Raw genomic sequence first — 13406 nt, 5'->3', positions numbered from 1 at the left:
GAGTTCTTGATAAATGACTCCAGCACACCTTCATTTGCAGCTAAACTGCTGCTGACCAAACATAAAACAAAGGCAATTTGAATAGCTCAGTTTATAATGGTGAATAGGGAACTATAATTTTTACACACAAGATCTTTGTAAAGATGACTGTACACCGTTTGAATTTTACATTCTAGGTTTGATGTAGTTTTGATTAACTCCATGTATTCAGTTGTGGGTATGGGATCCATTATTAGTTTTGAATCATCTATTTAAAATTTTGTTTTTAATCTTTCTGCACTAAAATTCTGTTTATTTCTATGTCAGACTAAATAAAATGCTTGTTTTCACTAACTCCCTGAAGCACTTAAAATCTGGAACTGGTGCTCAGAATTGGGCACAATACCATTGTTGAGGCTGAACCAGCATTTTAGAAAGATTTGAAGCCATTTCCCTGATTTTTGTACTTTGTGCCTATATTTATAACCCCATGATCTTGTATGATTTATTAACTGCTTTCTCAATCTGCCCTGCACCTTCAATGATTTGTTCACAAATACCCCAGATCCCTCTCGCCCTCCAATCCCACTTTAGGATTGTATCCTTTATTTTAAAATGCCTTGCATTCCTCCTATCAAAATACATCGCTTCAAGCTTCTCTGCAGTAAAGGTTATCTGCCACATGTCTTCCCATCTGACCAGCTTGTCTATGCCCTCTTGAAGTCTATATCACTATCCTTCTCATAGTTCACAATGCTTCCATGTATTGTGTTGTCCATAATGGCTAATTTTGAAATTGTGCTATGCACACCAAAGCCAAGGCCACCAATGTAGATCTGAAATAAAAAGTGGTCATAATACTGACCCTTGTGGAACCCCACTATACTTCCTCTGATGAAACATTCACCACTATTATTCTCAGTCAACATGCTACCACTGTCCATTTTATTGCATGAGCTTTAACTTTGCTGACGAGCCTGTTTTGTGGTACTTTACTAAATGTCTTGGTCAGCTCCAGCTGATGACACTTGCTACACCAAAACGTTCTGGGGACTGAGATGCCCTGCAATGGCTCTATTTATCAGACTATTGACTGACTTGAAATAAACTTCAGAGTTAAATAAGTATTAAAACTCAGCTGCTACTCATCAATCTGCTGCATCTCATTTGTTACTTTTTTATAGGGAATTAACTTAAAATGTTTTACTTAATTCTTATTATCTGTATACCGCATTTTAATTTACTGAAGAATGCAAAACCCTTTAATGTTGCTATCCCTTATTTAATTTCAGCTTTATACTCCGAGATCTGATTGAGTCATTGAACGCCTATTGTAATTGTCTGATAAATGATCAAATTGGCTTTTTTATACTAATTAATTGATCATGTCCTCCTTTATAGTTGATGTGTTTCCTCCTGCCGAGTGACATCAATTTGTGATTTTCCTTTACTCCCATTCAGTGCAGACTCGCAGTCCGATCACAGTGCTGCCAAACTTAGCTCTTGGTCCCTCCTTTTATGCTACTCTGAGCTTGGCCTTGCCTTTTATGTTGCTTGGCTCTGTCTCAGCCTTTCCTTTTATGCTGCTTGAAATGCTACAGTTTAACATTTACTTGCCGATCTTCTGTGGCATTCAAGACCAAATATGGGGTTTAATAAGTAGAGTTTGAAGGCACCGGTTAATTGGACCAAGACACAGAAGGAAGCAAGAGGAAAGAGGCAGTTGGGGTTCGTGTGGGGGAGGGGGGGGGGGGGGGGAAATGAGGAGAGAGAAAGGGAATGGGAGAGGGAGAACGGCAAAAAAAGTTGATGGAGAGAGGAAATGGCTCTGACAAAAGGATAGCAGGACACCAGGAGTTTTTTATTGCAATTTTTTTTCAAAAGTAGCTTGGGCATCTCTTTCACCGTTAAATTGAGAACCAATCACTGTTCATCTCTTTCACCGTTAAATTGAGAACCAATCACTCCACGTACACTTTGACCGCCAGCATAAGGGTGATTTCTTTTCCATTCCTCTAATGAACATTTTGCTGCAACTGAAGTATGTGGCTGGAATAGGTGGCAGTACTTGGACTTCAATGCTAATGGCGTCACGGTAGCACAGTGGTTAGCACTATTGCTTCACAGCACCAGGGACCCGGGTTCGACTCCTGGCTTGGGTCACTGTCTGTTCTCCCCGTGTCTGTGTGGGTTTCCTCCGGGTGCTTGTGTTTCCTCCCACAAGTCCCGAAAGACGTGCTTGTTAGGTGAATTGGACATTCTGAATTCTCCCTCAGTGTTCCCGAACAGGCGCCAGAGTGTGGCGACTAGGGACTTTTTCAGTGACTTCATTGCAGTGTTAATGTCAGCCTACTTGTGACAGTAATAAAGATTATTATTATTATAATGATATGAGCTTTGAAATCTTAAAAGTACAGCTCGGTCAAATTGACTGTCCGTGGTTGCATTTTTCCTGTGTTTATTGATGGTTTATTGATCACTTTTCTTTCTGATGAGCTGTTTTATAAACATGTGCTCCCACAGCAGCAGCGTTACATCGTATTCCATGTGCTCCAGTTTAATAGGTGCCATGAGTCAGCAACCTGAAAAGCACAATCCATTATCCAGCTATTTTGCAAAACGAATTGCAGCTTGATGCCATATCAAAGGATGCCAAGAAAGATCCCTGGCCAAAGTGACACACTTTTGCACTGGGGCAAGAGAATCCAGACAAGATTGGTGTTTTTGTTTTCCCCAGTTCAAATTTTCACTGGTGGTTGAATGATTTACAGTTATTAAAATAATCACTTGGTGACTAATATTAAAAAGTTTACTTTTTTTTTACGGGGCATTATTTTTCAATGAGACAAATAACTGGCAGTAATTTGTGATTATTGTGAATTTGCACATGTGTTTAATTGAATGTTTGTTAAAGAGCTGTTGGTTTATGCAACGAGGGTGGGCAGCACGGTAGCACTGTGATTGGCACAGTTGCTACACTGCTCCAGGGTCCCAGATTCGATTCCCACTTGGGCCACTGTGCGGAGTCTGCACATTTCTCCCCGTGACTGTGTGGGTTTCTTCCAGGTGCTCCGGTTTCCTCCCACAGTCCAAAGATGTGCAGGTTAGGTGGATTGGCTATGCTAAATTGTCCTTGGTGTCCAAAAAAGGTTACGGGGTTGGGTGGAGGTGTGGGCTTAGGTAGTGTGCTCTTTCAAAGGGCCAGTGCAGACTCGATGGGCTGAATGGCCTCCACTGTAAATTCTATGATAAATGAATATTGAAAAATTGAAAATTCCCTGGCTGTCCTTGTACAGCTTATTAAATAACTTGGGTTTGCTACGAATCCCAATCATTGCTTTGCTTACGAGCTACAAAAAAATCTTTGCAGATCATCAGTTGACAATGACCAGTAGAACTGCTTTCTCCCTGCAATGGCTACTCCCGTTCTTCCATTGGTACCTCCAGGTACGCCCAAGGTTCTAACCATGGCTCCTTTCAGTTTCACATTTACATACTGCCCCTGTGACGAATGGAGGATTTTGGGAATATTGGCTTCTAAATAGTGTGACAATTTAAGGGTTAAAGCCTGGGTTTATACTGTGTTTGACTGCAGTGATAATTTTGTTTTGTAAAGGCCTGGTAGATTCTAGGAGGCAGAAGGTGAAATTGACCAAATTAATCTGGTTTTTAGTCTGGGCTAATGCACTGTGCTTTGACTGCAGAAATTCCCTGGGAAGTTAATGTACTTTAAGTCTGTAGAATTAATTTGCATGGGGGATAATGTCATTGCTGGGTGGAGCCAAGAAATGCAGAAAGTCAGTTTTGGAGAAGGCTTTGAAGGGAGAAGAGGTAAAGTCTGATGTGTCTGACACAGTCCACAATTCTCTCACATAATTATAAAAGACTGATGATACATAAAGCAGAACAGTCTTGTCTGGGGACAAGGAAGAAGCTGAAACACACTTTATGTGGGGCAGCACGGTAGCATGGTGGTTAGCATAAATGCTTCACAGCTCCAGGGTCCCAGGTTCGATTCCCGGCTGGGTCACTGTCTGTGTGGAGTCTGCACGTCCTCCCCGTGTGTGCGTGGGTTTCTTCCGGGTGCTCCGGTTTCCTCCCACAGTCCAAAGATGTGCGGGTTAGGTGGATTGGCCATGCTAAATTGCCCGTAGTGTCCTAATAGTAAGGTTAAGGGGGGAGTTGTTGGGTTCCGGGTATAGGGTGGATGCGTGGGTTTGGGTAGGGTGAGCATTGCTCGGCACAACATCGAGGGCCGAAGAGCCTGTTCTGTGCTGTACTGTTCTATGTTCTATGAAGATATTCAGCCAGAGTTGAAGGAGTTCTAACAGGAGCCAAATTTGTTTTATAAAACAAGTATTACTTTATGCCATACTTAGGTGGCATGTGGCACAGTGGTTAGTACGGCTGCCTACGGCGCAGAAGACGGGTTCGAATCCTGGCCCCGGGTCACTGTCTGTGTGGAATTTGCGCATTCTCCCGTGTCTGCCTGGGTCTCACCCCCACAACCCAAAGATGTGCAGGTTAGGTGGATTGGCCGCACTAAATTGCTCCTTAATTGGAAAAAAAATTATTGGGTACTATAAGTTTATTTTAAAAATCTTTATGCCATAATGATTTTCAAATAGATCGAGAGCTCTATGTTTCATGTTGTTTAATGGGCAGTTGAGTAGTGGTGTTTAAGGAGGAAACTGTTCTTTTCGGGTGTGAAGCTAAAGAGGTTAAGATTGTATTCATTTATTTTTTAAATGTATTTTATTACAAACATGTATCAAACCAGGTTACAACAAATAAACACCCCGGGGAACATATTTCCCAACAATCAACTACACAGTCTGTACAGATTTCCCCCCCTTTTTCACCCTCTCCACCCCCCCACCCCCTCCTGCGACAAACAGCTCCTCAAACATGGTCACAAACATCCGTCACCTTTTCTCAACACCCTTGCTGAGCCGCTTGACCCATACTTTATCTTTAACTGCAGGAAGTCGTACAGGTCACCCAACCATGCCGTTACCCCGATGGCAATGCCGACCGCCACTCCAGCATAATTTGCTGCCGTGCAATCGGAGAGGTGAAGGCTACGACATCGGCCTTCCTCCTCTCTATGAGCTCGGGCTTCTCGGAAACCCCAAATATCGCCACGATTAAGATGGTATTCCTAATAAAGTTTTATTCAAACAAAAATACCCATTGTTTCATGCAGTCACTCCTAGAGTGAAATATTCCTTCCGCACAGTCTTTCCAATAACTTAAAATATTGGGGTTTTGGTTCAGTATCTTAGCCACTGTTGGGGTCAAGTCTGGGATCGTAATCCTCCTCAGTGACAACATCCAAACACTATCAGTTTTTCATATATGCAGTGACAACACCCAGCTTTACCTCACTAACACCTCAACTGTATTATTGTCAAACTGCTTCTCCTGCATCCTGTACCAGATGGGCAAAAACTTACTCCAAAATATTGCAAAGACCGAAGCCAGTTTTTTGGTCGCCGCCACAAATTCCACTACCTAATTATCGACTCCATCCTTCTTCCTGACAGCTGAGACTGAAACAGGCCGTTTGTAAACTTGGAATTGTACCTAAGCTGGAGATGCATCTTCTGACCACATTTGCACAATGACTAATACTGTCTATTCCCATCTCTGTAACATTGCCTGATTCTGACCCTGCTTTAGCCCATCTGCTGAAATATTCAACTTATTTTGTCATTGAAGTCTTCACTACTGCACCGCAGTTATAATTGGCCTCTCTCCTATCTTCCGTAAACTTGAGGTGATCTGAAACTCTCCAGTCTTTGTCTTAATTCAGCCCAAGTCCATCATCCATCATCTCTGTGCTTAATGACTTCATTGGTTCCTAGTTAGGGAACACACCATTTTTAAAATTTGCATCCTTTTTTTTCAATTCCCTCCATAGCCACTCCCTTCTCTATGTTTATAACCTCAGACATCTGCACGCCTGGCTGACATTTTGGCTCTTAAATATCACTGATTTTAATTGCTGTACTATTGGTCGTCATGTCTTCAGCTACCATGGCTTTCGTCCTGGAATTCCCTTCATAAACCTTTCTTTTTCATCCTTTATAAATTCCTTAAAAACTACTAGTTTGATCAAGCTTTTGGACATTGGCTGAAATCTCATGTGAGTTAGTATCATATTTTGTTTAATAATGGTCTTGTGAAATGCCTTTGCACATGTTAGAGGTGCTATATAATTCAAGTTGTTGAAGGAGAACTTTTTATTTCTTTTTTAAATGTGACCATATCTCAACTATCACCGATATAACCAAGTGTGTTTCCTAATTGGCTAATGGAAATATCTAATTCTACTGAAACCCATCCTGATTGGTCAATCTTTCTCACTGTTTAGCAGGATAATGGAATTATTCCCCTAAAGACATCTGTGCAAAAGTAAATTATCATTTTGGTACTTTGAAATGTAATTGTATGCTGAGATTTTGTTATCATTTGTTTATTATTTTTAAAATTGAAACATAGCAATGAAATGAACAAGTTAATTAGATATTTTAGTAAAATTGCTGTACCTTTTTAAATTATTTGTCAGGGGTATTCAAAAAAAACTTCACGCTCCAATGCATTATGCTTTTCTCCGACTTAAGATCATGTGTCAGTGGTCTGCTCTTAGTTTTTCTGGAAATCAATCCAAAATAACTTGTCTTCCCTTCCTATTTTTGTTCTATGAGAAGCTCCTTGTTTTGTTCAACCTTTTGTTGGTCTGTCAGATAAAGGATTCACCCGTTAATACATTGAATAGCAATGCAAGGGTGTAGGTCTGCAAAGTAGTAGAGCAGAGCACCAATTAATTTATTACTGATTGCTCAAAACCGTTAATGGCACTTCAGTGTGTGTGTTGTTTTGAACGCCAGAGGTTTCACACTACAGTGAACATATTAAATTTGTTGTTTGTAAGGCAGCACCTATCTTCTAAACCTTTCTCTTCTGTCTAGGCCACAGAAGAGGTATCAAAGAATCTGGTAGCTATGAAAGAAATATTGTATGGTACAAATGAGAAAGAACCACAGACTGAAGCAGTGGCACAGCTGGCTCAGGAGTTGTACAACAGTGGTCTCCTCGGCACTTTGATAGCAGACTTACAGCTCATTGACTTTGAGGTGAGAAGAAAAGTGGTCTATAAATTCAAAGTAATTTTATTTTTGAAACATGTATATTTGAGTTTTCTTGTGAGAATGTTGACAATACCATGATATATTAAACGTTCATTTGAGTTTGAGAAGATTATTTCCAAGTGCTATAATTGAATGTCGCTTCCATGAGCAATTAATTCAGCAAGAAGCAGAATTATATAACCTCTGACATTACTACTAATGGTCAGTAGCCCTTATAGATGCTCCAGAAGGCGAATTCAAAATTGCTAACATCTGCCTTAGTTGTCATCGGAACAGAGTGCCTAGGTCTGGTGACTAAATGAATAAAATCTGCTCACGGTCTTCACTCTCTTCTCTACTGAGTTGTTTTTCTATTAACCTGCCTTACAGGGAAAGAAAAAAAATGAAGCCCTTTTAGGGTAAAATATTCTGTCTCCTGGGAGTATTTAATGTAAACCCATTTTTTCCAGACTTTTCATGAACAGTGAGCTATTCTGGTCAGTGAATACTGACTCCTCAGGTTAAGTATTTCAATAAGGCACAGTATGCTACTGTATTGAACATCAATTTGTGTTTTTCTTGGAGCAACAGTGGGTGCTTCACTAATTTAAACTTGGTGGGTGGTACTAAAATAAGTTGATACCATAATGGGATTAATTCCCAATTAGACTCTTAGCTGTGTAGCCTGTTCCTACTCTAATTTCTGGATTGCCTGGGTGCTTGCCTTTGCTCTCTGCCTTTACGGTTGTTGCCATGAATCAACTCTAATTCTGTAGAACCTGATGGAAAGAGGCAAAGACGGGAAAACCACAGACAAAAGCCTGAAAGATGTCTCTCAAAAGCATATTTAAGAGGTTTGCCCTTTTATATTTGATCTTTTGCTTCAAGGCAGGATGTTTGAAGGGTGGAGCAAAGAATCCACTTTGGCAGAATCCTGTTGCCTTTGGTATTATGCAACTAAAGCAGGTGTTTGTCTGTAGCAAATTGTGATTGGCATTTTAATGTGTTTGTAGTTATTTTTTTACTTGAACCACTTGTACATTTAATCATGTGAATAATTAATAGATCAGTGGGAGCATGTTGAAAACAACTTGATACTGATATTGATTTACTACAATATTTTAATTGTGGATGATTACAACCAATTTGATTGAATAACAATAGTTCTTATTGACCTACGTAAGCATGTTAAAGCCATATCGTTTTATTAAAACATTAAAAAATATATACAAGGTCAAACGGTACAAACACTAATTTTGTGTTAGAGAAACAGGGTACCCTCCCCTCAGTACCAACGTACGGGGAGGGGAAGTAGGATACTCTGATTATTAAAACGGTTCACAACACATTTGTACTAAACAACAAAAGGTACATGCACTAAACTTTGCGCTGGAGTGACCAGATACCCTCGCCTCTGCACCAACAGAAGGAACGGAAGGGGTGATGGTGGGGAGAGAGAGGAAAGGAGGGTGGTGGGGTGGGAGGGAGTCGGGCTGTGGGTGGGAGGGAGTCGGGCTGTTGGTGGAAGTGGGGGAAGGGCCCAATAGGACACTGCCTGAAACATCTATTGAGGCCGAGAAACAAATGAACTTGCAATTAAGATGTGCCAGACTCTGGGAATCCACCAGAGCGGGTGAGGGGCGACACAGTGTGAGGCACTAGTGAGCCCTGCACCCCACTGCACAGAGACCCTCATGAGCACCCTACGTTCCTGACACTGGCCGGCTGACATCCTTCAGACAGTCGCTCTCCGGGCCCGAATCCGCCACTACACCGACACGGGCCCACCAACCAACTCGGGCTGCCTTGATCCCGCCACCGGGATCATCGACAAGCGGGATCTCCTCGGGCTTCTCGCGGGGTCCCCGGCCAGCAGGAGCAGTGGTGCAGATGCTTGCTCTGCCCCCGCCGCCTGGTTACTGGAAGGATGTTAAAGCCATTCTAAATCAGGTATTCAAACCAATTTTGAGTTATTAGCATTAATTACTTGTGCTTTAAGTAGCTTCAGGTTGTTCTCGCTTAATTCCATCTTTTAAATGCTTGGAATAGTGCTAGAAAGTTTATCGTCAGTAGACGATTGAAGGATCAATTTACATAGACATCCAGGCTTATTTTGAATTCCTAAAAGGCTTCACAAAATATGTGCCTTCATCTTCCTTTCGACTCCCTTTGTTCTAATATATAGCGTATATCCCTGTTCTGTTTGATCGGGAAGAGATCAACATGCACAGTAATTATGTAACAAGTGGAGGAAGAAATAAGTAAAGAGGTATATGAAACGAATAAAGAACAGAATAATAATTGGGTGATCTTAACCGTCAAATTGTCAAAAAGAGGTGCACAGGGAATTTGAGTTTCACAGTGTGTACATGACTCCTTTCTTTAATATGTTAATAGCCCAACAAAATTAGAGCACTGATGGATCTATTAATAGGAAAGGAATCAAAACAGATGAGAATAGGGGAAGATTTGGACAAAGTAATCACAACACACTGAGGTTTAAGATGAAGAGTGACATGGACGTAACGCAAAGTCCAAAGTAATACATTGGGAAAATGCTCATTTTAAAAGAATGGGAATGGAACTATGAAGAACGAACAGGGAAAAGCTGCTGACAAACACAAAAATAGAACAGCGATGTGAAATATTTAAAATTATGATCACCAGAGCTGTAGATAAATATACCCTACTAAAAATGCAAAAAGCGATTAGCTGATAATGAGATGCCCTGGCTTAATAAAGAAATAAGGGGGGAACAGAAACCGAAAAAAAAGCAGCGCACACTACGTAGGCAAGAAAAGAGGTATATGAAAATATTGGGAAAAAGCCTAGAAACAATTAGGAAGGTAACTAGAAACTATAGAACTGAATTATCTATGAATATAAAAAGAAATAAGGCTGGTATTCTATCAGCACATCACCACAAAAGTGCATGGATGGGAACCACGTGAAAGACAGTGACACATAATGTTGATGAAATGGCAGAAATGTTAATTAGTTCACCGTTGGCACCATCTTAATCTCTCTGGTAAATACAATTTCATTAAAAGGGAAGGAAAACTATACAAAAACATTTATAATAGGAAAGGGGTATCTTAATTGGTAAACTTAATAGAATTTGGAAAGGATAAAACTCCTTGTTTGGATGGATTTAATCTGTGCATATTTTAGTTAAAGAAGTGATATTGGCACTATGATTAAAATGTTGTTGAAAGAGGGAATAATGCCAGAAGACTGGCAGACAGCTAATATGATTCGTTTTTTAAAAAATGGAGCAAGTTGAAGGAATGATGGGTCTATGGATAGTTTACTATCAGTGGTAGGAAAGATAATAGAATGCTGACTCGGGTGTAACACAAAAGCATTTAGAAACTGTTGCTAGAATTGTAACATAGATTTCAAAAGGGAAGGTCATGCTTGATGAACCTTGTTAAATTCATTGAGGGGTAACAGGGTAACAGCAGTAATGCAGTAGAAGTAATAGATTGGATTTCTAAAAGCCTTCGATAAGGATAGTAATTTTTAAAAAAATAACCTTTATGGTACCATGAAGCAAACAAGGCACTGGAGTTCATTTCTAGAAGGGTGGAATTGAAAAGCAGAGATGTCATATGATTTGAGTACTATGAACAGTTCTGGGTTCCATTTTATAAAGGCACTGGAGAAGATACAAAAACAATTCACTGGAATGATGCCAGAGCTGAGGAGTTATAGTTATTGGGAATGATAGGACAGACTTGAGGTCCTTGTCTCTGAAAAGGAGAAGATTGATGGATGACCTGATAGGTCTTTATCTATCAAGTCGTCTTTCATGGATGTAGCCAAGAGCTGAATGTGGAATCATAAGTATACGTTACTAATAAATAGGGAATTTGAGAGAAATGTCTTTGGCCAAAGTGTGGTTTCAATGTGGATCTTGCTACCACAAGTAGATTGTTGAAGCAAATAGCATAGGTGCAATTTTAAAATTTCATTTACGAGATGTGTTGCTGGATTTTATTGCCCATCCCCAATTACGCCTGAGAAGGTGGTGGTGAGTTGCTGCCTTGAACTGCTGCAGTTTGTGTGATGGAGGTGCACCCACAGTGCTGTTAGGAAGAAAGTTCCAGGACTTTGACCCAGTGACATGTCAGAATGGTGTGTGGCTTGGACGGGAATTTGCAGGTGGTGTTGCCATGCATCTGTTGCTACCCTTGGTCTTCTAGGTGGTAAGAGGTTGCAGGTTCAAATGGTGCTGTTGAGGGGGCCTTGGTGAGTTGCTGGAGTGCATCTTGTAGATGGTGTGCACATTCCTGCCACTGAGAGTCAATGGTGGATGGGGTGCCAATCAAGTGGGTTCCTTTGTCCTGAATGGTACCAAGTGGCTTGTGTTGTTGGAGCCCGGCAAGTGGAGCACATTCCATCACACTTCACACTTGTTCATTGTAGATAGTGATGCCAGTGTTGGACTGGGGTGGGCACAGTAAGAAGTCTTACAACACCAGATTAAAGTCCAACAGGTTTGTTTCAAATCACTTTTTTCCAGCGCAGCTCCTTCCTCGGGCGAATCATTCACCTGAGGAAGGAGCTGCGCTCTGAAACAGACCTGTTGGACTTGAACCTGGTGTTGTAAAACTTCTTATTGTAGATGGTGACAGGCTTTGCGGAGCCATGAGGTGAGTTACTTGCCATAAAATTCCAGCCACTGACCTGCACTTGTAGCCACAATGTTATAAGGCTGGTCTTCAGTTTCTGGTCAGTGGTAACCCTTAAGATGTTAGTGAGTGATTCAGCAATGTTAATGCTACTGAATGTCAAGGTGAGGTGATTAGATTCTCTTGTTGGAGATGGTCATTTCCTGGCATTTATGTGGCATGAACATTATTTGCCACTTAGCCCAAGTCGGGAGTGTTGTACAGGTCTTGTTGCCTGTGGACACTGACTGCTTCAGTATCGGAGGTGTTGTGAATGATGCTGAACATTGTGCAATCATCCGCAGCTGAAGATGGTTGGGTTAAAGACACTACCCTGAAGAACTTGTGCAGTAATTTCCAGAGACTGAGATGACTGACTCTCAACTGCCACAACAATCTTTCTTTGTGCTTAGTGTATCTCCATCCAGTAGAGTTTCCCCCCTGACTCACATTGACTCCCATTTTTCTAGGGCACCTTGATGCTGCACTCAGTCAAATGATGTCAAGGCAGTCACACCCACCTTGGGTTCAACTCTTTTATCCATAATAATTATTAGTTTTTTATTATTTTGTCCATATTTGAACCAAGACTATAATGAGGTCGGGATTTGAGTGGCACGGTTGATACCCAAACTGAGCATTTCTGAGCAGGCCTTTGTTGAATAAGTGCCGCTTGATAGCACGGTCAGTAACTCCTTCCATCACTTTGATGAAAAGTAGACTGATGGGATGGAAATTGACTGGGTTGAATTTGTCCTGCTATTCGCAGCTGTACAACAGCGTGGCTAGGGGCACAAATAGTTCTGGAACACGTCTTCGGTGCTACTGCTGGAATGTTGCCGAGGCCTAGAACCGTTGCTGTATCTGATTCCCTTCAACCATTTCTTTATATCACATGGAGTTAAATAAATTGGCTGTAGATTGGCATCTGTGATCATGGGGCCATCAGGGTGGCCAAGATGGATTATCCATTCAACATTTCTGGCCGAAGATGGTTGCAACGTTTTCAGTTTTTCTGCTGATGTGCTGGGATCCCCATCATTGAGGTTGGGGATATTTGTGGAGCTGCTCCTTCCTATTAGTTGTTTAATTATATAGCACCACTCATGATTTGTGTTAATGCGGGATGCCCCCGGTGAGGCCCTGGCCTGGGTGCCCCAGTAGTTGCTCTGGAGTTAGAAGTGATTTTTCTTTTACTTTTAACCCTTTCAAAGTGACTACCAGGGTAAAACTGGTAGAACCATTCGAAGTTAGCGATTTAAATTGCTTCTGTCAGATGGTTCCCAGCCCAGTACAATTGTCCAGAGGATGGACAATTGCCAAATAAACCTTTTGTGTGGAAACCTACTCAAGGAATTCCCCAGCGCATCATTGGAGTACCCACTGAATGCGACGGTGGAGAACCCAGGAAGTTATGACCTTTGTAACTTTGAAATTGTAGGATTGCTGATGCTTTATTGCAAGCCTAGTTTTAGACTTCAGCCTTTGATATTGCATCAGATTTTCATCCCTCTTTCCCCCACAACCTCCCAAGAATTCACAAGAATTCACAGCTCCAGGGTCCCAGGTTCGATTCCCGGCTGGGTCACTGTCTGTGTGGAGTCTGCACGTCCTCCCCCTG

The 13406-nt window shown here is 41.4% G+C and overlaps 1 protein-coding gene across 5 annotated transcripts in view; it reads left to right on the top strand.

The window, feature by feature from the left end:
- cab39 (calcium binding protein 39) overlaps positions 1–13406 on the top strand; it is an 80926-nt gene that overhangs the window by 46521 nt on the left and 20999 nt on the right. For all 5 annotated transcript variants that reach the window (XM_038815063.1, XM_038815064.1, XM_038815065.1 and 2 more), the window contains one exon: positions 6954–7118. In XM_038815063.1, coding sequence (XP_038670991.1) covers positions 6954–7118 — 165 coding nt within the window. The remainder of the gene's footprint in view (positions 1–6953; positions 7119–13406) is intronic.

Source organism: Scyliorhinus canicula, chromosome 13 (genome assembly GCF_902713615.1).
Source record: "Scyliorhinus canicula chromosome 13, sScyCan1.1, whole genome shotgun sequence".
NCBI lineage: Eukaryota > Metazoa > Chordata > Chondrichthyes > Carcharhiniformes > Scyliorhinidae > Scyliorhinus > Scyliorhinus canicula.
Note: the sequence above shows the minus strand (reverse complement) of the source record. Positions and strands in the feature narration are given on the sequence as shown.